The 26,263-nt window shown below is 48.6% G+C and overlaps 1 protein-coding gene across 6 annotated transcripts in view; it reads left to right on the plus strand.

Annotated features, from left to right (window-relative positions):
- The window catches only part of NDST1 (N-deacetylase and N-sulfotransferase 1), an 85,591-nt gene that overhangs the window by 43,701 nt on the left and 15,627 nt on the right, over window positions 1-26,263 (plus strand). For 5 of the 6 annotated variants that reach the window (XM_082381481.1, XM_082381480.1, XM_082381478.1 and 2 more), the window contains 9 exons: window positions 4,228-4,722; window positions 7,579-7,666; window positions 14,977-15,131; window positions 15,782-15,967; window positions 17,618-17,746; window positions 19,360-19,542; window positions 20,472-20,568; window positions 21,794-21,917; window positions 23,833-24,007. In XM_082381481.1, the coding sequence (XP_082237607.1) occupies window positions 4,228-4,722; window positions 7,579-7,666; window positions 14,977-15,131; window positions 15,782-15,967; window positions 17,618-17,746; window positions 19,360-19,542; window positions 20,472-20,568; window positions 21,794-21,917; window positions 23,833-24,007 (1,632 nt within the window). Of the gene's footprint in view, window positions 1-4,227; window positions 4,723-7,578; window positions 7,667-14,976; window positions 15,132-15,781; window positions 15,968-16,267; window positions 17,052-17,617; window positions 17,747-19,359; window positions 19,543-20,471; window positions 20,569-21,793; window positions 21,918-23,832; window positions 24,008-26,263 lie in introns of those variants that run through there. The other variant, XM_082381482.1, reaches the window with a different exon arrangement.

Genomic DNA, 26,263 nt, shown 5'->3' on the forward strand with positions numbered 1-26,263 from the left:
AACATAGCTTGGATCCTATCAGGCCCCCGGTTCCTTGCTCTACAGAAGGTGAACATGAGGCCCAAGGAGGGGCAGGGAGGTGCTCAGAGTCTCCCTGTGGGGTCAGTGGCAATTCCAGGTCTCCGTGCTCTTCCTACCCTGCTGTGTAAGACAAGACCCCTCCTTGGTTTTGATCAGGGGCCTGTGACTTTCTGCTCTAACGGGAGCCATCTGGTGGTCAAGCTGCATCCTTCTGCTTTTCTGCAAGGCCTGCTTCAATGCTGTGCATCGGGCTTGGGACTCCAGGGATCTGGAGACACTCACTTTCCAATGCCCGCTGGCAGTGGATTCCCAGGTCAGTGGGAGAGCAGGGGCTAAAAAGTCCAGACTCTGGTTCAACTCGTTCTGTCATTTATAGGCAGAGTGTCCTTGGGCAGGATATTCAACCCATCTGTGAAGTGGGGGCCAATCACAGCACCACCTCACTGTGCCATGTTGGAGATAGGACAGTGGAAGGGAAGCACTAGCACAGTGCCTGGTACCCAGAGCCACCCAATAAATGGCAGGTGGCATGCCTTGTCATCTCACCTCGGCACTCACAGCTGGTGGTAGCTCTTTATCTGTCTTGTGGCTTGGCCAACATGTGCCCCTGAGGACCCTGAGGGTGGGAGCGGGTCTTCATCGGTAGCCCCATTTCCTGGCTCAGCCTTGCAGCTCCAGGTGCCCCGGGGTTGAGCACATCCTGGTGGAGGCCTGACAAGGGCCACTGATGCTTGATTGCACACTTACTACGTGCCAGACCCTGAGCTCATTGCTTTGCAGGCCTTATCGTATGTAATTCTCACAGCTACCCTGTGAAGTGGGCACTTTATTTTCAGGTGAGGAATCAAGGCTCAAAAAGTTATGTGGCTGTCTAGACCGACACAGCTAATAAGTCAGAGCCAAGATTCGACCACCGCGCTCAGCCCTTCTAAGCCAACCACGGGTGAGCGCGTTGGAGCAAACTGACCGACGGACGTGGGACCTGAGGCCCTGAGAGGAAGCACCTTGGAGACCCCAAGGTTCCCAAGGTCATGCATCCAGTTACTACCTAAGTCTGTACTAGGTCTCCCATTCCCCGATCAGGGCTCTTCCTTCTTCTGCCTGATGACCCCACTGGAAGATTTGGTGTCTCCTGCGTGGGTCCCCAGTGCTGAAGAACAGGAGGGATTCCCCTCCCATGGGGCGAGGCCCGCAGTGGGGGTCACTCTCTGCAATGCTTAGGCTTACTCTCCATTCCCTTCCCCAGATGGTTGCTTTCACTGCAGACTGGGGTGGACAGTCGGCAACTTGGCTTTCTCCCTTCCTTGATGCCTCCCAGCTGGGCAGCTGGCTGAGCTGCCAGCGCCTGGCAGTCAGCTCGGAATCGGGGCTTTGAAATAGGATCTCTCAGTGCCTGTGGTCCAGTGTGGCCTCCCAGGCCACAGCAGGTGATAGACAGGGCCTGAAATGTCGCTGGCCCCCACTGCCTTTGTCCCCAGTGCCGGCTTAGTGGTCTTGGAGAACCGGGGGCTGGGGGAGGGGCCTCTCAGTTTGGGGCTGTCAACACCAGAGGCTGGCTCAGGACAGGGTGGGAGTTGGCAGGTACTCCTGGTGAGTGGAGAGTCAAATGCAGGCCTCTTTTCTCGGTTTACGAGGCAAGGGCCCTGCAGAGCCTTCGTGGGAATTAGAAAAAAGCACTTCTGCATGAAGGTTATTACTAAAAGGCACCCTGGGCAGATGTAGCTCTACTTGAGGCCCAGGGCTCAGCCCTCAGCTGAGTGTCCTTGTTCGGTGCTCACGCGGTGAGCTCTCCAGGGCGGCCCTGTGTACCACTCTGCCTGCCTCTCCAACCTCATTTGCTGCCCTTTGTCCACTCTTGATTCGTCCCACCCCACTCATTCTTCACACAGTGGCCAGATGGATCTTTTTAACATGCAAATTGGAACCTGTCATCCCTCTGTTCAAAACCCTTTGATGGAGTCTTTGATGGCTTCCCACTCAAGCCTCTAGGGTCCTGCAGGTCTGGTCCCAGCTGACCTTTCTACCTCATCTCCTTTCCTCCCTCTTGATCACTCTGCTGGCCTCTTGATATTCCTTGACTGTGCTGAGCTCTCTCCAACCTCAGGGCCTTTGCACTTGCTGTTCTTTGAACTTGGCTCCCACCTCTCCCCTAGTTGATGCTTGCTCAGTCCCTTTCTCCAGGAAGCCTCTCTTAAGCCAGCTGACTATGCCCAGTTATCTACTCTTCTAGGACTATGAACCTCCTCTGTGTAGCATGTGTCACACTGAAGTTTACATATATTTCTGCTATTTTGATTACTCTCTCTCTTCTCTGCTCGCCTTTACAGTTCACAAGGGCAGGAGCCATGTCTGTTTTTCTCACTGTATCCCTGTTACTTAACACAGTGCCTGGTATAGTGAATAATTGTGGGATAAACAAATGAAACCCGTAATGAAAAGCTGTCATGTGCCAGGTATTTGGGATCTGTCTGTTCTTCTTTCTTTTTAAAAATCCAGTTACTCATCCGATATGCGTTTGCTCCCACTGGGTGTCAAGCCTGTGCTGGCACCAGGGATCCAAGGTGGAAGTGACATAGTACTTGCCCTTGAGAGGGTGCAGACTGGTGGGGGAGACTCTGAACAGATAGTGCAGCAGCCAAGGTGAGAAGTGCTACAGCTGAGGCTTTAATGTCCCAGGGAGGCCAATGAAGAGAAGAGGGTAGATGCATGTTTTTTGTTTGTTTGTTTGTTTGTTTGTTTGTTTGTTTATGGCTGCGTTGGGTCTTTGTTGCTGCAGGTGGGCTTTCTCTAGTTGTGGTGGTCGGGGGCTAATCTTCATTGCGATGCGCGGGCTTCTCATTGCGGTGGCTTCTCTTGTTGCGGAGCATAGGCTCTAGGCGCGTAGGCTTCAGTAGTTGTGGCTCTCGGGCTCTAGAGCGCAGGCTCAGTAGTTGTGGTGCACGGGCTTAGTTGCTCCGCGGCATGTGGGATCTTCCCGGACCAGGGCTTGAACCTGTGTCCCCTGCATTGGCAGGTGGATTCTTAACCACTGTGCCACCAGGGAAGTCTTGATGCATGGGGTTTTGAAGGATGAGCAGTTTGTCAGGCCAAGAAGACCAAAAGGAGTTGGCACAGGGACAAGGACAAATTGTACTGTATCCAGAGGCAGGTGGCTGGGAGGGTGAGGGATAAGGAGCAGGGGCTGTGAGTCTAAGGAAGAGGAAAAGGGGGGTGCTGTGGGTACTGCCTGCAGGTGGGTCCTGGGAGGAGAGGGAGGCACAGGGAGCTGGGCTCCTCTGGGGCGTGGCCTTGGGAGTGCGGGGGGCATGTGGGGGCTGGGAGCACTGTGGGCAGAGTGTCTGCTCCTACACTCCCAGAAGATACCTCCTCTTTGATCTCTTCTCTGTTGGCATCCGCCCAGGATTTCTCCTGAAGAAAGGATTGTGACAAAAGCCAGCTTGGAAACCCTAGGCAGGGGAGCCTGGTGGTCAGGTGTGTGGGCTCAGGGGTCAGCCATCTGGCTGTGAGGTGTGGCTCGTCCTGACCACTGTGCGACTCAGGGCAGCACCGCCCTCAGAGCCTGGGTGTCCTCGTCTGTGAAGTGGGGATGACAGAGGAACCCTCCTCCTGAGGCTGATGTGAGGACTGAACGAGCAATGGGCGATGCCGCTGGCCCTGTTCTAAGCACTTTGTGGGAGTCAGCGCTCACCCTCCTCCGTCACCCCTTGAGGGATTTACCATTCTTGGCCGTGTTTTACAGCAGAGGAAACTGAGGCGCGGGGAGGTTACATAACTTGCCCAAGGCCAGGCAGTCTGGTGGCAGAATCCATGCTCTCCACTGCTAGACTTCCCTGTGTGTGATTTTGGCCAAGTTGCTTAGCCTTTCTGGGCCTAGTCTCCTTGTCTGTATAATGGGACTGAATGGCAGTGATGCCTCCATCGTGGGGTCACTGCGAGGGTTACGGCACCCCTTCACATCAGGTGCACGAGCTTGGTTCCTGGCTTTGGTAAGCGCGGCATGTGTGTTAGCTGGTCTATTACGATGACAGGCGGAGCGGGGTTTGCACCGCTAGGTCAGCACAGGATCAGGAGCGTGCCGAGCCCTCTGTGAATGTTAGTGAGTACTGTTGACATGACTGTTATGAGTCCACAACTGATACTCCGTGGTCCCTTGGGGCTGTGGTTCTGACGGCTCTCTTCCCCCTGCCCCGCCCCACCCGGCTGCAGGCCAATGAGAACAGCCTGCTGAGCGCGCAGCTCAAAGGTTTCCCCCTGTTCCTGCACTCCAACCTGGGCCTGAAGGACTGCAGCATCAACCCCAAGTCCCCGCTGCTGTACGTGACCCGCCCCAGCGAGGTGGAGAAGGGCGTGCTGCCCGGCGAGGACTGGACCGTGTTCCAGTCGAACCACTCCACCTACGAGCCTGTGCTGCTGGCCAAGACGCGGTCGTCCGAGTCCATCCCGCACCTGGGCGCGGATGCCGGCCTTCACGCCGCGCTGCATGCCACTGTGGTCCAGGACCTGGGCCTCCACGACGGAATCCAGCGTGTGCTGTTCGGCAACAACCTCAACTTCTGGCTGCACAAGCTCGTCTTCATCGACGCCGTGGCCTTCCTCACAGGCAAGCGCCTCTCGCTGCCTCTGGACCGCTACATCCTGGTGGACATTGACGACATCTTTGTGGGCAAGGAGGGCACGCGCATGAAGGTGGAGGACGTGAAGGTACGGCTGGGGGTGCCAGACCATGTAGGGTGGGCCTCGCCACCTTCAGACCTTACTGTCCCCATCGTGACTTTGCTGTCTGCACCTCCCCTGTGCTGTCAGTCCCCCTCCCTTGGCCACTTGGTTTTATTGTCTTATTAGAAGCAAGTGCCATTTAAAATTATTTGAAGTATTGAATATACAGGAATTTTGCATCTGGTTGTATGGAGCTCAAGAATATAACTATGGAGAGAGAGATGGTAGCTGTGCAGAGAGTACCTACCTCTTAATCCAGACGTGATTTTTAACTCTCAAAAATGTTTATGTCAGTACCAAAGCTCCTACAAAACTCATAAAACAAGAATTAGAGTTTGAATCATATACAAAGCATACTTTAACTGCGGTCTATATAGATAGTGAAAGGCATGTGTTTAATTCAAAAAATGTTTACCAAACTAAACTAACTGTATGTAAAAGCATTTTGCAAACCATGAAATTTTACACATGTATCACTGTAAAAGAGAAGCCTGCAAATTAAGACCATTTTCATCTACTCACTATTTTACTCAGAGTTGTATGCAAAAGGAACAACATCACTAGTGTAAATGGGGAAATCAGTATCAGTTGCCATACATAGAGGGCAACCATAACAATAGATCCAATGAAAACGAAACAGGGGATTAAATTCTAGCGAAGTACTGCTGCCTACTGCTGGCCTGTCCTCTCTTACACGAGATTAGTGAGAGTTAGAAACGTATTAGCACCAAACCAAGACTTCTTTTTGACGTTAGGAGGAGGATTGAAAAAGAGACTTGATTAAGAGGAATGCTTTCCTCCGTGTGGGTGCTGTGTTGGGATCGGCCGTGGGTCCTGGAAGGAAGGCCCTGGGCTGGGGCAGGGGGCGGGGTACATTGTCCTCCTGCCTTGGTCTAGAGTGAACTCTCTGCTCCTCCTTACACCTCCAGAGGAGAAGGGCAGAGCAGGCACTGTCTGCGGAGTCAAGACCTGGGTTCCAGTCCCAATCTGCCCCTAACTGACTGGGTGACTTGGGCAAGTCCCTTCCCCTGTCTGAGCCTCAGCGGTGAAATGACAAGATGGGGTGGATGGGAAGGGCCCGGATGGCTGGGGTGAGGGGGCATGTGCAGATGCCAGGCTCTGAGCCCTCCCGGCTCTACCTCTGGGACAGAGCAGTGTTGCTTTGATCTGCTTTACCCATTGTGTTTGCTCCTGAGATTTCACTTCCTCAAGGGCTCCGCTATTGAAAGAAAGTTCTGAGACGGCTCCTGTTGAGCCTTCCAGCTCTGAGGCTTCATGCAATGCCACGACCCACCTCTAGCAAAGAAGATTACTCTGTTTTCTCCTTAGGACGTTCTTCGGGTGGCCCAACCTCGCTCTGTCCTGCTGTAACCTAGGTATTTTCTTGCTGTCCAGGATGAGTCCTTGAGACTGGTCCAGGGTCGACCTCATGAGGAAATCAGGCTGCCAGGCTCACTGTGTCTCCTGTGTGAACCCTGGGCTTGCCCTTCTTCGTTCTTATTTTCCCCATTATTGGAATGAGAGGAATGCTAGCAGTTTGGAGCCTTAAGAATACCAAAAGAGATGCCCTCTTCAGTGTACTCAGCTCAGTGCAGACTGCAGAGCTCTATGCCAGCCAGGTCCCATTTGCCTTAAACATCCTTTTGAGTCAGAAAGGACAGTTGTTTTTTTTTTCCTTTAATCCCAAGGACTGGCTACAACTGAGCTTTTCTTGCAGAGACATGAATGTTGCCTCATTAACTTGTACAGTACGGTCTGTACAGTGCAACTTAAATGACACCAACAGCAATGCTTATTCAAGGCTTGGCGAGCGCCAGGCTCTCTGCTCAGCCCTTTCTGTGCGTTGCATCATCTGATCCTCACAGCAGCTCTGTGAGGTGGGTATTGTTTTAAATCCCATTTTACAGAGGTGGACACTAAGACTCAGAGAGGTGAAGTAACTGGCCCAAGGCCACACAGCTAGAGCATGAAGGTCCATCAGGTAGTACATGGCCTTGGTAAGATGCCGGTGGTGGCCCCAAGGAAGGCCAGAACTTTTTGTTTGCAAAGTGTTCTGATAGCGGGCTCTTCTTACAGGTTTCCTAGCAGCCTTGTGCATCATACCTGGTAGGGATTTTTTTGAGTCCTGACTGCAGAGGACAACTGTATGTTTGTTTCACAAGTGTCAGCATCCCTTCATTGACTTGCAAAGCACTGGGTGCGCTGTGCATGGAAACATTGCATTGCTGGGCACACAGTACGCCTCTGGAAAAGTCGTGGTCCTTTGACATCAGCCTTGCAGTCACCAATGAGGTGAAATCTCCCACATTTGACAGATGAAGACATGAGGCTCACAGTGGCAGTGACCACAGACATGATAATGGCACTATTTTTCATCACTTACCAAAATGCCAGGCTGTTTTACATGCAGTATCTCATTTAATCCTCCCAAGAGCCCCATGAGGGAGCTATTATTATCCCTATTTCACACCTGGGGAAACTGGGGCCTGGAGCAGTTGCAAAGCTTTCTCAAGGGCATGGCAGAACCAGGCTAGAGTCTATGTCCTGTCTTGCCAGAGGCCTGGTGGAGGTGGCAGCACAGGGCTGGCTTCATGGGTATGGAACCTGTATAGTCACACAGGGCCCCATGCTTGGAAGGGGCCCATTCAAGATAATGCTCTGCTATTTACTTCTTGACATTTTTAACAATCTTTGAGCAAGGGTGCCTATTTTCATTTTTCTATGAGCCCTGCAAACTTTGTAGTTGGTCCTGCAGGAGCAGGACCCTTCTGGACCCTTATGGGAGGAGCGGGGAACTTCTGGCTTCCCCTCACCCCTTTCTCCCCACTCTGCCTATCCTAGGCCCTATTTGATACGCAGAACGAACTACGGACACACATCCCAAACTTCACTTTCAACCTGGGCTACTCAGGGAAATTCTTCCACACAGGTAAGTGGGCCTGGCTCTGCCCCCACTAGCAACTTCCAGGGGCCCTCAACATCCGGACCCTCGGAGTGCTATGCCATGGGGTCAGCAGGTGGGCGGATGGGCCCCCTTAGGGCCACATTTGACCTCTGTGGCCTCTCCCAGAGCCAGACAGCCCACAGAGCAGTCACAGCCCCAGGCAGAGGGCATTTGGAGACAGCAGTGACACACGATGGCCCCCACCCATCTGTCCCCGGGCCTCAGGCTCTGCTGTTCAGGGGGTGGGCATCTTCTCCCTCTTGTCTCCCTCTCACCACCACCTCTTAATATTCTTTATACTACTTCTGCCTTAGAAAGGAATTGGTTGAATTTTAAGAATTTTACAGAAATACATAGCAGAGAAAATGAAAATGCCCTATAATTGTACCCACCCCAGAGATGAGCACTGTCACGAGTTTTTCTTTTTTTTTTAAATTTTATTGGAGTATAGTTAATTTACAATGTTGTGTTAGTTTCAGGTGTACGGCAGAGTCATTCAGTTATACATATATTTATTCGTTTTTAGATTCTTTCCTCACAAAGGTTATCACAGATGTTTTTTTTTTTTTTGGCTGTGCTGCCTGGCTTGTGGGATCTTAGTTCCCTGACCAGGGATTGAACCCAGGCCCTCAGCAGTGAAAGTGTGGAGTCCTAAACACTGCACCACCAGAGAATTCCCCCATCACAGACTATTGAGTAGAGTTCCCTGTGCTATTCAGTAGGTCCTTGTTGGTTATCTATTTTATACATGGTAGTGTATGTTAATCCCAAGCTCCTGATTTATCCCTCCCCACCATGTTTCCCCTGAGGTAACCATAAGTTAGGTAACCATTTTTGTTATCTGTAAGTCTGTTTCTGTTTTGTAAATAAGTTCATTTGTATCATTTTTTTAAAAATTAGCTTCCACATATGAGTGATACGATATTTGCCTTTCTCTGTCTGGCTTAGTTAGTATGATAATCTCTAGGTCCATCCATGTTGCTGCAAAATGGCATTATTTCATTCTTTTTTATGGCTGTGTAATATTCCATTGTATATATGTACCACATCTTTTTTATCCATTTGTCTGTTGATGGACATTTAGGTGGCTTCCATGTCTTGGCTATTGTAAATAGTGCTGCAGTGAACATTGGGGTGCATGTATCTTTTCAAATTATGGTTTTCTCTGGATATATGCCCAGGACTGGGATTGCTGGATCATATGGTAGTTCTATTTTTAGTTTTTTAAGGAACCTCCATACTGTTTTCCATAGTGGTTGTACCAATTTACATTCCCACCAACAGTATAGGAGGGTTCCCTTTTCTCTGCACTCTCTCCAGCATTTATTATTTGTAGACTTTCTTTTGGTTGCACTGCACAGCATGTGGGATCTTAGTTCCCTGATCAGAGATTGAATCCACATCCCCTGCATTGGAAGCACGGAGTCTTAACCACTGGACCCCCAGGGAAGTCCCTGTTTGTAGACTTTTTGATGATAGCCATTCTGACCAGTGTGAGGTGATACCTCATTGTAGTTTTGATTTGCATTTCTCTACTAATTAGTGATGTTGAGCGTCTTTTCAAGTGCTTTTTGGCCTTCTGTATATCTTCTTTGGAAAAATGTCTATTTAAATCTTCTGCCCATTTTTTGATTGAGTGGTTTGTTTTTTTGACATAGAGCTGCCTGAGCTGTTTTGTATATTTTGGAGATTAATCCCTTGTCAGTCACTTCCTTTGCAAATATTTTCTCCCATTCTGTAGGTTGTCTTTTCATTTTGTTTATGGTTTCTTTTGCTGTGCAGAGCTTTTGAGTTTAATTAGGTCACATTTGTTTATTTTTGTTTTTATTTTCATTACTCTAGGAGGTGGATCAAAAAAGATATTGCTGTGATTTATGTCAAAGAGTGTTCTGCCTATGTTTTCCTCTAAGCGTTCTATAGTGTCTGGCCTTACATTATTTGATCCATTTTGAGTTTATTTTTGTGTATGGTGTTAAGGAATGTTCTAATTTCATTCTTTAACATGTAGCTGTCCAGTTTTCCTAGCACCACTTATTGAAGAGATTGTCTTTTCTCCATTGTATATTCTTGTCTCTTTTGTCATAGATTAATTGACCATAGGTGTATGGGTTTACTTCTGGGCTTTCTGTCCTGTTCCATTTATCTATATTTCTGTTTTTGCACCAGTAGCATACTGTTTGGATTACTGTAGCTTTGTAGTATAGCCTGAAGTCAGGGAGCTTGATGCCTCCAGCTCCGTTTTTCTTTCTGAGGATTGCTTTGGCTATTTAGGGTCTTCTGTATTTCCATACAAATTAAAAAAATTTTTGTTCTAGTTCTGTGAAAAATGCCATTGGTAGTTTGATAGGGATTGCATTGAATATGTAGATTGCCTTGGGTAGTATGGTCATTTTGACAATATTGATTCTTCCAATCCAAGAACATGGTATATTTTTCCATCTGTTTGTGTCATTTTCAATTTCTTTCATCAGCGTCTTATAGTTTTCAGAGTACAGGTCTTTTGCCTCCTTAGGTACTTTTATTCCTAGGTATTTTATTCTTTCTGATACGATGGTAAATGGGATTGTTTCCTTAATATCTTTCTTTTCTTTTTACATTTTGGCCGCGCCATGCGGCATGTGGGATCTTAGTTCCCCGACCAGGGATCGAACCCGCGCCCCCTCCATTGGAAGCATGGAGTCTTAACCACTGGACTGCCAGGGAAGTCCCATTAATTTCTCTCTCTCATCTTTTGTTGTTAGTGTGTAGTAATGTAAGAGATTTCTCTGTATTAATTTTGTGTCCTGCAACTTTACCACATTCATTGATGAGCTCTAGTAGTTTCCTTGTAGCATCTTTAGGATTTTCTATGTACAGTATAATGTCATCTTTAAACAGTGACAGGTTTACTTCTTCTTTTCCAATTTGGATTCCTTTTATTTCTTTTTCTTCTCTGACTGCCGTAGCTAGGACTTCAAAAACCATGTTGAATAAAAGTCATGACGGTGGACATCCTTGCCTTGTTCCTGATCTTACAGGGAATGCTTTCAGCTTTTCACCATTGAGAATGATGTTAGCTGTGGGTTTGTCATATATGGCCTTTATTATGTTGGGGTAAGTTCCCTCTATGCCTACTTTCTTGAGAGTTTTTATCATAAATAGGTGTTGAATTTTGTCAGAAGCTTTTTCTACATCTATTGAGATGATCATATGATTTTTATTCTTCAGTTTATTAATGTGGTGTATCACATTGATTGATTTGCAGATACTGAAGAATCCTTGCATCCCTGGGATAAATCCCACTTGATCATGTTGTGTGATCCTTTTAATCTGTTGCTGGATTCGATTTGCTAGTATTCTGTTGAGTATTTTTGCATCTATGTTCATCAGTGATATTGGCCTTTAATTTTCTTTTTTTGTGGTATCTTTGCCAGGTGTTGGTATCAGGGTGATGGTGACCTCATAGAATGAGCTTGGGAGTATTCCTTCCTGTGTAATTTTTTGGAAGAGTTTCAGAAGGATAGGTGTTAACTCTTCTCTAAATGTTTGATAGAATTCACCTGTGAAGCCATCTGGTCATGGACTTTGGTTGGGAGTTTTTTGATCACTGTTTCAATTTCAGTACTTGTGATTGGTATGTTCATATTTTCTATTTCTTCCTGGTTCAGTCTTGGAAAATTGTAGCTTTTTAAGAATTTCTCCATTTCTTCTAGGTTGTCCATCTTATTGGCCCATAGTTGCCTGTAGCATTGTCTTATGATCCTTTGTATTTCTGTGGTGTCCAGTGTAACTTCTCCTTTTTCATTTCTAATTTTATTGATTTGAATTCTCTCCCTTTTCTTCCTGATGAGTATGGCAAAAGGTTTATCAATTTTGTTTATCTTTTTAAAGAACCAGCTTTTAGTTTCATTGATCTTTTCTATTGTTTTCTTTGTCTCTATTTCATTTATTTCTGCTCTGATCTTTATGGTTTCTTTTCTTCTACTAACTTTGGGTTCTCTTTGTTCTTCTTTCTCTAGTTGCTTTAGGTGTAAGGTTAGGTTGTTTATTAGCCTATTAATCTCTGAATAACCTTTTTTCAGAGATTTTTCTTGTTTCCTGAGGTAAGATTGTATTGCTGTAAACGTCCCTCTTAGAACAGCTTTTGCCGCATCCCATAGGTTTTGGACTGTTGTATTTTCATTGTCACTTGTCTCTAGGTATTTTTTGATTTCCTCTTTGACTTCTTCAGTGATCTGTTGGTTGTTTAGTAACATATTGTTTAGCCTCCATGTGTTTGTGTTTTTTTTTTTTTTTTTTTTTTTAATTTATTTATTTATGGCTGTGTTGGGTCTTCGTTTCTGTGCGAGGGCTTTCTCCAGCTGTGGCAAGTGGGGGCCACTCTTCATCGCGGTGCGCGGGCCTCTCACTATCGCGGCCTCTCTTGTTGCGGAGCACAGGCTCCAGACGCGCAGGCTCAGTAGTTGTGGCTCACGGGCCTAGTTGCTCCGCGGCATGTGGGATCTTCCCAGACCAGGGCTCGAACCCGTATCCCCTGCATTGGCAGGCAGACTCTCAACCACTGCACCACCAGGGAAGCCCCTGTTTGTGTTTTTTAAAGTTTTTTTTCCTGTTATTAATTTCTAATCTCATAGCATTGTGGTCAGAAAAGATGCTTGATATGATTTCAATTTTCTTAAATTTACCAAGGCTTGATTTGTGGCCCAAGATGTGATCTATCCTGGAGAATGTTCCATGTGCACTTGAGAAGAAAGTGTATTCTGCTGCTTTCAGATGGAATGTCCTATAAATAACAGTTAAGTTCATCTGGTCTAAGGCTTGTGTTTCCTTGTAGATTTTCTGTCTGGATGATCTGTCCATTGGTGTTAGTGGGGTGTTAAAGTCCCCTACTATTATTGTGTTACTGTTCATTTCCCCTTTTATGGCTGTTAGCATTTGCCTTATATATTGAGGTGCTCCTATGTTGGGTGCATATATATTTACAATTGTTATATCTTCTTCTTGGATTGATCCCTTGATCATTATGTAGTGTCCTTCCTTGTCTTTTGTAAGAGTCTTTATTTTAAAGTCTATTTTGTTTGATATGGAGTATTGCTACTCCAGCTTTCTTTTGATTTGCATTTGCATAGAATATCTTTTTCTGTCCCCTCACTTTCAGTCTGTCTGTGTCCCTGTGTCTGAAGTGGGTCTCTTGTAGATGACATATATATGGGTCTTGTTTTTGTATCCATTCAGCGAGCCCATGTCTTTTGGTTGAAGCATTTAATCCATTTAATTTAAGGTAATTATTGAAATGTATGTTCCTATTGCCATTTTGTTAATTGTTTTGGACTTGGAGGTCTTTTTTCTTCCCTTCCTCTTTTGTTCTCTTCTCTTGTGATTTGATGTCTATCTTTAGTATTGTGTTTGGATTGCTTTTTCTTTTTTGTGTGTGTGTCTATCATAGACTTTTGGTTTGCAGTTCCCATGAGGTTTTGATATAGCAGTCTATATATGTACAAGATTGTTTTAAGTTGCTGGTCTCTTAATTTCCAATGCATTTCCAATATCCTGCATTTGTACTCTCCTCTTCTCACGATTGCTGGTTTTGATATCATATTTGTGTGTGGATGATTTCCTACCTTTACTTTATGTTGCCTTTACTGGTGAGCTTTCCTATTTGTAATTCTCTTGATTCTATTGTGGCCTTTTCTTTTCTGCCTAGAGAAGTTCCTTTAGGATTTGTTCTAAGGCTGGTTTGGTGGTGCTGAATTCTCTTCGCTTTTACTTGTCTGTAAAGTTTTGAGTTCTCCATCAAATCTGAACGAGAGCCTTGCTGGGTATTCTTGGTTGTAGGTTTTTCCCTTTTATCACTTTAAATATATCGTGCCACTCCCTTCTGGCCTGCAGAGTTTCTGCTGAAAAATCAGCTGATAACCTTTTGGGGATTCCCTTGTATGTTATTTGTTGCTTTTCCCTTGTTGCTTTTAATATTTTTTCTTTGTCTTTAATTTTTGTCAGTTTGATTAGTATGTGTCTCGGCATGTTCCTCCTTGGGTTTATCTTGTATTGGACTCTCCACATTTCCTGGACTTGAGTGACTGTTTCCTTCTCCTGTTAGGGAAGTTTTCTGCTATAATATCTTCATATATTTTTTCAGGCCCTTTCTCTCTCTCTTCTCCTTCAGGGACCCCTATAATGCAAATGTTGGTGCATTTAATGTTGTTCCAGAGGTCTCTGAGAGTGTCCTCATTTCTTTTCATTCTTTTTTCTTTATTCTGTTCTGTGGCAGTGATTTCCACCATTCTGTCTTCCAGCTCACTTATTCATTCTTCTGCCTCAATTATTCTGCTGTTGATTCCTTCTAGTGTATTTTTCATTCCAGTTATTGTATTCTTCATCTCTGTTTGTTCTTTAAATCACTAGCTCTTTGTTAAACATCTCTTGTATCTTCACAATCTGTGCTTCTATTCTTTTTCCAAGATCTTGGATCATCTTTACTATCATTACTCTAAATTCTTCTTCAGGTAGGTTGCCTGTCTCCATTTTATTTCATTGTTCTTGTGGGTTTTTATCTTGTTCCTTCATCTTGAATGAGTTTATTTTTTATTTTTGAGTCTTAAGGGTTGAGGTTGAAGGCTCAGGGTCACCTGGTTCATACTTGCCCTCCTCTTGGGGGCTTTCCCAAGGTCCTCACAAGCTGCCCCTTGGGACTGGGCAGGAGGGAACAGCCTCTGAGTAGTCATCTGTAGTGAGCATTCCCTCGAGCTGCCTTTTGCGTGGGCCACAGTGAGGACAGCCTCTCTTGAATTCTAGGCAAACCCTATTAGTCTGAAGTTCTGGGAGGAAAGTCTGCAGCATAGCTCCAAAGCCAAATAAGAGCAACACTTGGTTGTCTGTGTGTATTTTTATATTCTTAACCCTTAGTATATCAGATGTAGTTGTAGTGATATACACAAGACAGGGTTAAACATCTTGTACATATACAAAGAGCATCTACAAGTCAATAAGTAAAAGACAAATGACCCAGTAGAAAAATAGGAATAGGATCAGAGTAGGCAAGTCAGAGCTAGAAGAAACCATTAGAATCATTGCCTCTGAACTGCATATTGCATAGACAGGCTCCAAGGGCCAGAGGTGGGGAGTACTTGGTCAAAGTCACCCACTGAGTCAAGGCCATACTCGAATCCAGGGCCCTGGACTGGGGCTCTATCTGCCCCACACTGTAGCTCACAGAACTACTCTAAGCAGCTCTCAGGTGGGCTGTGGCCGTGCACACCCATCCCTGGGCCTCGTGGCAGGTGGGCCGGGCTGAGCTGCCTGTGCTCGGGCTGTAGGTACCGATGCTGAGGACGCGGGGGACGACCTGCTGCTGTCGTACGTGAAGGAGTTTTGGTGGTTCCCCCACATGTGGAGCCACATGCAGCCCCACCTTTTCCACAACCAGTCCGTACTGGCTGAGCAGATGGCCCTGAACAAGAAGTTCGCTGTCGTGAGTAAGATTCCCTACAGGGCAGAGCCGGGAGGGCTTGGGGCTGGGCTGGGGGTCAGAACTACTGGCCTTGTGCTGCTTTTGCAGTTCGTCTGACAGCTTTTTATTAACATCTTTATAGCTGCTGTCTCACTGAAGCCTCACAGGGATCCCAAGAGGCCGGTATCTCAATAGCCTCATTTTAAACAAGAAACTGGAGCTCTGGGAGGCCACACCAGCTAATAAGAGGTCCGTGCAGGACTTAAACCCAGGCCTGTTTGCTTCCTGAGCCCAAGCTCTCATCTTCAGGCTAGAGTGGGTACCCCAGAAGGCTGGAGGAGATGCCCAGCAAGGAGGGGATGAGGCCTGCTTGCTGGCTCAGCCTGAGCCACCAGCCAGTCAGAGGCCAAGAGAGGCAGGAACAGCACCTGTCCTTGTTCCTCACTCCTGGTGCTGGAGGAAGTGAACACTGGGCCGAATTGGAGTCCCGGCTCAGCTGGTGCCTCTTTCCGAGACTCTGGGCCCTGAGCCTCAGCTTCCCCATCTGCACCTCAAGGGCTCAGACCCACTGCTCTGCCGTTCTAGCCCCTGATTTTTCTCTGCAAAGGGGAGATAAAGCCCAGAGGGGAAGAAATCCTGTGCTCACCCTGCCCTGGCCCTCCTCTCCCCAGGAGCACGGCATTCCCACAGACATGGGGTACGCAGTGGCGCCCCACCACTCGGGCGTGTACCCTGTGCACGTGCAGCTGTACGAGGCCTGGAAGCAGGTGTGGAACATCCGCGTGACCAGCACGGAGGAGTACCCCCACCTGAAGCCAGCCCGCTACCGCCGCGGCTTCATCCATAACGGCATCATGGTGAGTGCGGCCCAGAGCCTGGGAGGCGGGTATGCACATGCTATCCTGGGAAGCATAAGTCTGGGGAGCTGGTTAGGGGTTTCAGGCCACTTTCTACTGTCCCCTCTGTCACCTGAGGCTCTCTATCCCAGGGAAGGAGGACTGCCAGTCTGCCTCTTTCATGAGCTACTCCTATGCTTTTGTGACAGGGGATCAGGAGATAAGCATTCTTTAAGGGGCCTCTAATGAGGCCCTGGGATAGGCTTCTGTCTCATCCATTTGTTGGCTTATGTAAAATGTGTGTCTGTCCCTTTTCTACAGAATACTGAAGTGCACAAAATCTGGGAATACTGAAGTGCACAAAATCAACAAAAGTCCTCACCTTTGTAGACCTGACATTCTAGTGGCAGGAGACAGTGCGTTCATAACTGTGTAAAGTATACAATGGTCAGATGGCATAAGTGCTGTGGAGAAAAATCAAGCAGGGAATGGAGACAGGGGGTGCTGAGGAGAGGAGAAGCTTAAACAGGATGGTTAGGGAGAACCTTCCTGGGAATGAGCCATGCTGCTACATGAGGAAGAGCATGCGTGGCAGAGAAAACAAGTGCAAAGGCCCTGAGGCAGGCTTGTGCTGCGTGGTTTTGAGGACCAACTAAGAGACAAGTATGGCTGGAAGGGAGCAAGTTGGGAGGAGGTGGTAGGAGATGAGGTCAGAGTGGTGATTGATGGACCAGATCATGCAGGGCAACATAAGGCCACTGGATGGACTTTAGCTTTTAGTCTGTGATGGGAGGGTTTTGAATGGAGTGCTCTTATGATCTAACTCATATTTTAAGAGGATTTCCATCATTCTGGCTGCTATGAGTTGCAAAGCCTGTAGGGGGCCAAGTGGGGAGCAGGGAGACCAGTTAGGAGGCCGCTGAAGTCTTCCTGTTGAGGCATAGTGGCTTGGACCAGGGTGCAATGCTGGGACCTGATCACATTCTGGACATATTTAGAAGTTAGAGCCAACAGGAATTGCTGATGAGTTGGATATAGAGTATGGGAGAGAGAGGTAAGGCAAGGATGACTCCAGGTATTTGGCCTCAGCCACTGGAGTGGCTAGATGGTTCTCATCAGTCCAGATGGGCAGCTATGGGAAGGCCAGATTCATGCCTGCATCCATCTATCCACTGACCTCCCAGGCGTTCCTACTGACTCTGGGGATGAGGCGGTGACGAGACGGGTGAGTTCTCTGCCCTCCTGGATCGCATACTAAACAGCTAAACCAGTGTACAACCAAGAGTGCTACGAGGCAGGTTCTAAAGCCAGGAGAGAAGTCACAGAGTGTGCCTGGGAGAGCTGCTCTAGAGAGGGGCGGGGACCCTGGCTGGGCACACAGTCCAAGTTTCCAGAAAGATTCTCACTTGCCTGCCCCTGTTACTTTGGAGTCTGCTCATTTTGTAGAGAGAAATATGAAAAGTGTGTACATATGTAAAATGGCAAGGGCCCATGGGGTCACTTGGGGGAGTGTCACAGGCTGCAGGTCTTTGGTGGAGAAGACCCCCAAGGGTTGGGGGGCTGTGTGGTCACACAAGAGGCTGCCTTTCTGAGGTCACCTTTCTGGTGACCCTGCTCGTCACCATCTGTCCCTGGAGAAGCCATAGCTCCTCTCTCCCACCCCATCCTCAGGTCCTCCCGCGGCAGACCTGCGGCCTCTTCACACACACGATCTTCTACAACGAGTACCCAGGCGGCTCCAGTGAGCTGGACAAGATCATCAACGGGGGCGAGCTCTTCCTCACAGTGCTCCTCAACCCTGTGAGTGCTCCACAGCCCTTGGCTGGTGGTGAAGAGCCAGGGAGGACAGTCGTCTGCAGCTGAGGGAGGCCTTCCCAGGCCTGGGGGGGCGGACAGGAGCAAGTATGCGGCCAGGAGTTGGGAAACCCGCACTCTAGCCCTGGCTGTGTCCCCGCTCCGCTGCATGACCTTGGTAGAGAATCTGAGCAGTCTTTTTTTTTTTTTTTAAGAAAGACTTTATTTATTTATTTGTTTGTTTATTTATTTATTTATTTATGGCTGTGTTGGGTCTTCGTTTCTGTGCGAGGGCTTTCTCTAGTTGTGGCAAGCAGGGGCCACTCTTCATCACGGTGCGTGGGCCTCTCACTATCGCGACCTCTCTTGTTGTGGAGCACAGGCTCCAGACACGCAGGCTCAGTAGTTGTGGCTCATGGGCCCAGTTGCTCCGTGGCATGTGGGATCTTCCCAGACCAGGGCTCGAACCCGTGTCCCCTGCATTGGCAGGCAGACTCTCAACCACTGCGCCACCAGGGAAGCCCCTGAGCAGTCTTTGTTTTCCTTTTATAATCTTGCACTTCCATACAATAGTGTTGGCACTTTTTTTAAAAAAATAAATTTATTTATTTATTTATTTTTGGCTACGTTGGATCTTCGTTGTTGCGCACAGGTTTTCTCTAGTTGCGGCGAGCGGGGGCTACTCTTTGTTGCAGTGTGCGGGCTTCTCATCGCGGTGGCTTCTCTTGTTGCGGAGCACTGACTCTAGGCACACAGGCTTCAGTAGTTGCAGCACGCAGGCTCAGTAGTTGTGGCTCACGGGCTCTAGAGTGCAGGCTCGGTAGTTGTGGTGCACGGGCTTAGTTGCTCCACGGCATGTGGGATTTTCCCGGACCAGGGCTTGAACCCGTGTCCCCTGCATTGGCAGGCGGATTCGTTGTTTTTTTTTTTAAACTTGTTATTTTGTGTGTTTATTTTATTTCTTTTTAATTTTTTAATTTTATTTTTATATACAGCAGGTTCTTGTTAGTCTGCGCCACCAGGGAAGTCCAATAGTGTTGGCATTTTTGTCTGTTCTTTTTCCAGTCTTTGTGTGTGTGTATAAATATATAAATGTTGTATATTAATATACATAGTAAACTGAATTTGTTAAGGTATATATTAAACTATATATCTACATAGATAGATAGTTTAAAATGCACTATATATATAGTTCAGCTGAAAGTTCAGCTGAACTTTCTGGGTCTCTCCTTATCTGTAAAATGGAAATAATCATCCATGCTTTAATAATATTAGATAGATATCAAGTGGTGGTGTTATCAGCTTTATGGGGTAACCGTGTACACCTTATCTTCCATGCACCCCCTCACCCTCCTGCCAAAAAAGTACAAAAGAGCACCCATATGACTGCACAGGAGGTCAGCTTCCCCTTTCAGGTGTCAGTCAGACCAGATTCACCTGGCTGTACCTAGCCCAAGGTCACGCTGTGAGTTTATTGACGGCCCCGGTGAACCTTGGACTGGTCATTGAGCGGCCCTACAAGCTCAAGCAAGACCAGAGGGTCAGAAGTGGGGGTGAAGGTAGTGAAAGGGGCTCAGAGGCTAACTGGCCCCGCCTCGCATCTTGCCTCCCCGGAGCAGATCAGCATCTTCATGACGCACCTGTCCAACTACGGGAACGACCGCCTGGGCCTGTACACCTTCAAGCACCTGGTGCGTTTCCTGCACTCTTGGACCAACCTCCGGCTGCAGACACTGCCCCCGGTGCAGCTGGCCCAGAAGTACTTCCAGATCTTCTCTGAGGAGAAGGACCCGCTCTGGCAGGTGGGTGGGATGGGTGGCCTGGGTGCCTCATTGCAGGGATGGAAGGCCTACCACCCACGGGCATGCACCCCAGGTATGGTCTCAGGGACTCAGTCCTCAGGCCCTCATGCTCTCTCAAGTGTAAACTCAGGTGCACACTTGCTCACCAGCGTGGGCATGCTTGCTTGCTCTTGTGCACACTAGACCTCCCACGCAGACCTATGTGCATGCATACTCACAGCCTCTGAAAAACAGCACCACAGAACTGTAGGTGAACACAGTGTAAACAAGTGTGGAAAGCAGCTGCCCTGCCTGGCATGTACCTTCTCACTCCAGCAGGCTCTGAGCGTGGGAAAGGGGACTGATCACAGGGCTTGGGGGACAGTTCTTGGGGAAGTTGCCCCAGGGCGCTGTCAAAAACTGGAAGCAGAAGCTGGAATTGATGGTCTCAGGGGTCCACAAACCATGGCTTGTGAGCCAGTCTGGCCTGCAGTCTGTTTTTGTAAATAAAGTTTTATTGGAACATGGCCACACTCATTCTTGTACATACCATCTGTGGCTGCTTTCAATCTACAACAGCAGAGTTGAGTAGTTGCAACAGACCGGATAGTACCCAAGCTTAAAATACAATATTTACTAAACATTTCAAAAGATTTACTAAACTTTATAGAGAAAGTTTGCTGACCTCTTGCTGAACTTTTAAATTCAACAATAGGAGCTCATGAGCCAAGTGCTGTGCTGAGCATTTTACTAAGCTATGTCTGGGAGCGTGAGACTGACTAGACATGGTCGCTGCCTGCCAGCCGTTCAGTGTCCCAAGATGGGGATGTGACAAGGACACATGCAGTTACACTTGTCATTCAGGGCTGTAAGATCCACATATCCATGTGCAGTGGGAGTCCAGTGTCCATTCTTGGGCACCCCTGACATCTCTTCCCCTGTTGTTTTAGGATCCCTGTGAAGACAAACGCCATAAAGACATCTGGTCCAAGGAGAAGACATGTGACCGCTTCCCAAAGCTCCTCATCATTGGCCCCCAGAAAACAGGCAGGTCTCTCCACTCTTGACCAGCCTCTCCCAGTGCCTGCTCTCTCAGCCACAGAATTCTGAGGGCCACCATGCCCTAGTCCCACTCCCCAGTAATCTGCCCCCTCTTTCCTAGGAAGTGAGAGTGAAGCTGGGGTGAACATGAATTGCCCATCAGTGTGGAGGTGGGAAGAGGATAGAGGTTGGGCATTGGATTCTCCTATCTGTCCTGAACCACAGCCTCAGGGAGCTCTCCCTGTGTCCTGCTGGGAGTCTCAGAGTCAAATCAGAGAAGCCCAGATCAGCTACTCTGCAAGTTGGAGCAGTGCCAGGCAAAACTGGTTCAGAGCAAAGAAGACTGTGATCAATTAGTCATGTCTGCCAGAGGTGCAGGAGGGAGCAGTGGAGAGATGGTTGCTAAGCATTTACCATGCGCACTATATGGCATGGATGGGTACTCCCATGTTACAGACAAAACACTCAAGGCTCAGAGAAGTTAAGTGACTTTCCCTAACACATTTAGTTAGGAAATGGCAGATCCAGGTCTGGAACCCTGGTCTCTGTGACCCCAAAACTTACACTCTTGATCACCAAACTCTGTAGTCTCCTTCTCTTCTAGAACCTCTCATTATAGCATATTAACTGTAGACTCACACGTAGGAAAGGAATGAACTCTCTAAAGGAGGGGGTCGGTCCTGTACTGTCAGTTAGGGGAGGGAGTATGAGTGAAGGAAGGGTACCCAAAGAGGAGGCATCTGAGCCAGATTTCTTAGCCCTTCAAGAATTTCTTATCAGCACACAAGAGTCTGGAACTCCCTTGTCCTTGAGTTCCTCCCAAGTGCCATAGAGCACAGAGGCCCAGAGCCAGAAGGGACCAGCAGAAACCGTCTAATTCCTGGATTATGAGGAGACAGTAATCAAGTGGACATGACTGCTGGAGTACAGTGGTGAGAGGATTCTGAGGCCAAGTCTTTGTTTAGTGATGAAGAATGCCGTGATGGATTAGTGACGTCTGCAGTGGATGCAGGAGTTGGCATGCCCACGTGCAAGCCATGTATTTGCCCATCCTGAGTTTAGTATGATTCCTTCATGGTAGAGATGAGGAAACTAAACCCAGAGAAGGGGAGGGACTTTTCCAGTATCTCCCAGTGAGTAATGGAGAGCCAGGACCAGAACCCAGAATTTCAGACTCCATCTTTGTGCTGGGGTGCTGGGCCCAGGTCTCACCTACCTTCCCTCCCCCCAGGCACCACGGCCCTCTACCTGTTCCTGGGCGTGCACCCCGACCTCAGCAGCAACTACCCCAGCTCCGAGACCTTTGAGGAGATCCAGTTTTTTAACGGCCACAACTATCACAAAGGCATCGACTGGTGAGTGGGCCTTTCTGTCAACAGTGGGATGGGATGGTCACCATGGAGTCTGCCCAGGAGGAGGTCTGCTGTGGCCATAGCAGGAAGCAGCTGGAGCTCGCTTACACACAGCTAGTTCCTGTAAACAGGGACAAAACACAGTGACCCTTGAGTCATGATGCTGGAGCCTGGTCACAGATGGGATAGTTGATGGGGAAGCCCTTTGCCCCTTTACATTATTGCCTGGGCTCAGAGAATACTAGAAATCAGAGCCCAGCCCCTCCCTTGCCTGCACAGAAACACCCTGAGTCCCAGAGGAGAAGAGGGACATGCCCGAGGTCCCGAGAGCTGGGGCTAAAATCCAAGGGTTCTGACCCGAAGGCTGGCCCTTCCCACTGTGGATGGCTGACTGTGGAGCAGGAGGTGTTCTTGTGAGCCCTTCAGAGGTGGCTTGCTAGCCTTCAGGGAGTCTCCTGGGGAGGTGGTTGAAATTGCAGATTCTCACCAGCGGTTGTAACACATGTATTACTCTTGTTTATTATTTTTATGTCAGTGGTTTACCTGAGTAGAGATATCATGGGCGTTCTTCTGTTTGTGTTGTGGTATTTTTCTGTGTGTATTTCCATCAGTCTCTTTCTAGCTGTCTATCTTTCAATCAGCCAATCATCTGTCTGTCAATCTACCTGTCTATTTCTCGCTCCAATATTGCCACAGTCTCTTATCTAAAACCCACTGTAGCCAGATGCATTATTGAAAGTCATCTCTTTCTGGATTTAGAGAGACACAATATATTTAACAGCACCTTCACCAAGGTCTGGGGCAGTGCCCATTAGCAAATACATTAATATATCTGTAGCAAAGTATGTGAATATTTATGCCAAGTAAGATTCATAAGTCAGGTTTTGCTGCCAAATGTCTTTGCTACAAACTTAGGAAAAAAGCTTCTTTCTCAGAGCTTTCTCCATTTAGATATAACAAACAATGGATTGTGGACGTAAAAATGCTATTTTGTAAAGAAAATTCAGAAATGTGAGAGAGCTAGCAGTTTCTCGGCTCCATTCTCAAGATTTTGATTTTGTTTGTAGGGGTGCAGAAATCTCACAAGCCCCCAGGTGATTCTGATTTCTGATAAAGGGGTCCCTGGGACCACCTCAGAGAAACCCTGTCTCACAGGATAGAGTAGGGATCCTACACCCTTAACTAGGGTAGGCTTTGTGGGTTTTGGTTCCCACACACCCCTGAAGTTGTACCTCTATTTTGCCTCAGTAGGTGCTCCTGGGAGGGTCTGGAGTGTTCACTTAGTTTTCTGAGGGGCCCTCAACCTACAGGTGGTCTCACAGGACTGGTGTGGACAGTCACTCTGGGTGGGACGTGGGAGGTTCATCTGGGAAGCTATCAGGTTCTCCCGCATGAGGCCGGGGAGGGGGTATGGGTGGCAGGAGGTGAACCCCGTCCCCGCCTTGTCTCCTGGTCCACAGTAGCAGCTTAGAAAGCACCATCAGAAGTCAGTCTGGAGGCAGCAGAGGGCGTCCCTCCCCTCAGTGCTGGCGTCCCCGGGTCAGAGGCATCCCCGCGTGCCCCCTAGCGGCAGTGAGAGTTAGGGCCCTGCCAGTTTCACTCTGGGACCATCCCATTTAGGATGGAAAGATGCAGCCCCCTTCCCATACGCTGCCACCCATACCATACCCACAAGTCTTCACATCCTCCTGACCCCAGAGTCTCCCCGAAAAAGGAATGAATTCATAAAAGGGAGACTGCCAAGTGGCCACTCCGTCTAGGACCCCTGCCAGAAGTGAGTCCTTGTTTGACTGAGAGCCATGTGCCTGCTTGCTTTCTCAAGTTCCACCCCCAGCCACCGCGGCCCTCCCAGCTGCGTCCCTCAGACCCCTTCATCCTGGGTCTTGCCTGTGAGCCCTCCTCTCTGGGCTTCCTGCAGGTACATGGAGTTCTTCCCTATCCCCTCCAACACCACCTCTGACTTCTACTTTGAGAAAAGCGCCAACTACTTTGATTCAGAAGTGGCTCCCCGGCGGGCGGCTGCCCTGTTACCCAAGGCCAAGGTCTTGACCATCCTCATCAACCCAGCAGACCGAGCCTATTCCTGGTACCAGGTGAGCCGGGGTCGGGGTGGGGCCCTGGGTGGGGGTACGGGCTCTGTCTACCACTCAGCCACCAATAAATACCAGCAAATATTTATTTATTTATTTATTTATTTAAATTTATTTTATTTATTTATTTTTGGCTGTGTTGGGTCTTCGTTGTGGTGCACGGGCTTCTCATTGCAGTGGCTTCTCTCGTTGCGGAGCACGGGCTCTAGGCGCATGGGCTTCAGTAGTTGTGGCTTGTGGGCTCTAGAGCACAGGCTCAGTAGTTGTGGCGCACGGGCTTAGTTGCTCCGCGGCATGTGGGATCTTCCCGTACTAGGGCTCGAACCCGTGTCCCCTGCATTGGCAGCCGGATTCTTAACCCCTGGGCCACCAGGGAAGTCCCTCAGCAGATATTTATTATGCGCCTCCTTTGTGCCAGCCCTCAGTAGGCTCCTGAAATGCTGTGGTGGGTAAGAACGGCCCCGCCTCCACTGCGCTTCTAGCCCGGAGGAGAAGCCAGGCAGAAATCCATGTTGAATCCCAGCCGAGTTACCTGCTCACCGTCCCAGCTTCATCTGGGGACCTGCCTCTGACACCAACAAGAGGTGGAGGCTGGTTCCATCTTGATGAAGCCTAGATTTGGTGAACAGTGATCTGGGCTCATACTAACCGTGGCCTCCTTGCTGGGCACGGGGCGGGAGAGGGGTGGGAAGTCAGAGAAGAACAAGACACAGGACCTGCCATTCTTAGTGGAGAATGCAAATGCCCGATCAGGTAAGGAAGTTACGTGGACTGCGGTTTGTGCTAGAGAGTGTGACTCCTAGTTCCTACTTGACTATGTAAGAACTAGAAGGTTCTTTAATTTCAATGACCTGACTTAATTTTTTCTGAACATCATTCCACTGGGCTTGCAGGAAAGCTTAGGCTCTGGCCTTTTGGGGGTTTCCTCCCCTGCCTACCAGTCTTCCTAGGATTATGCCACAGTGCCAGGGTGTGGGGCTTCCTCGTCTAGAGCCGGTCCAGGAAGGCCCCTCTAGGTCTGGCCACCCTCTGAGCCTCGTCTCTGGGGCCTCATTGTGGCCACAGGCTGGCAGGAGGCAGGTGCAGACCTTCTTTGCTCCCTGTTCCCACAGACCTCTCTCTCTCCTCTCACTCCCCAAGCCTGGGGACCCTCCTCATCTGGTGGGCAATCTCTCTCTTCTACTTGCTTCTCTAGGACTTTCTATCTATATCCCAATATTCTCCTTCCCTCTGGGCTTTGTCTGTGGGGGAACAAAGGCCACTTCTCTTTTCTGCTCTGCCGAGTGCTCCCCACCTCCTGGCAATGAGCAGAGATTGGCTGTCTGCGCTTATGGGGGAAGGAAAGAGGAAGGAGAAGGCTGTAGCGGGAAAGCGGCCCTGGCTGAAGTCCGTCCCCATTCTGTTCTAATGCTCCTGCTCTACATCTTCACCTCATTGGAGCGTCACAGCAGTTTTCTAGAGGGCAGAGGGCTTTGTGCATGTCCCCTCTCACAGATGAGAAGACCAAGGTTCAGCAAGCCAGGTGACTAGCTCAAGTTCATGTGCTGCCATTTTGAACCCAGCTCCTCCAGGTCTAAGACCCTGTTCTTTCTTCTGTCCATGGTCGAGGCGGGATAAGGAGAAGGGGGACTAATTCCTACCAGGAGGATCCAGGAAGGTGCTGGAGGGAGAGGAAGGACAGTGGCCTGCCTCAGAGGGGAGGTCAGGAGGGGGAGCTGTTATGCACCATTATTGCACCTCCCCCACCCGAGCTCTGTGTGGTCCTCAGTGGAGGTGTAGGGGCTCGTGAGGGTTACCCCTGGTGGACAGGTTCCTGATCTCTGGACTTGGGAATTCTGCAGATGCTGACTGCCCGTGGCATTATTTTAGGTGGTTCAAACCTGGTGTTTTCCCCTTTCCAATTCTTCCCCAATCCTCCTGTCTTAGACTGCTTGGGCTGCCATAGCAAAATATTATAGATTGGGTGGCTTAAACAACAGAATTTTTTTCTCACAGTTCTGGAGCCTAGAAGTCTAAGTCCAAGATCAAGGTGACCGTCGGTTTGGTTCCTGGTGAGAGCGCTCTTCCTGGCTTTTAGACAGCCACCTTCTCACTGTGTCCTCACATGGCAGAGCAAGCAAGCGAACTCTTTGGTGCCTCTTCTTACAAGGGCACCAATCCCATCACAGGGACCCCACCCTCCTGACTGTATCAGGGCCGGTAGCAGACATTTGTATCTGCCTGGTGTTTGAGAACATTGCTTTATTTTTATTGTATTTA

Source organism: Balaenoptera borealis (assembly GCF_965194805.1).
Source record: "Balaenoptera borealis genome assembly, chromosome: 2".
NCBI classification, from domain to species: domain Eukaryota; kingdom Metazoa; phylum Chordata; class Mammalia; order Artiodactyla; family Balaenopteridae; genus Balaenoptera; species Balaenoptera borealis.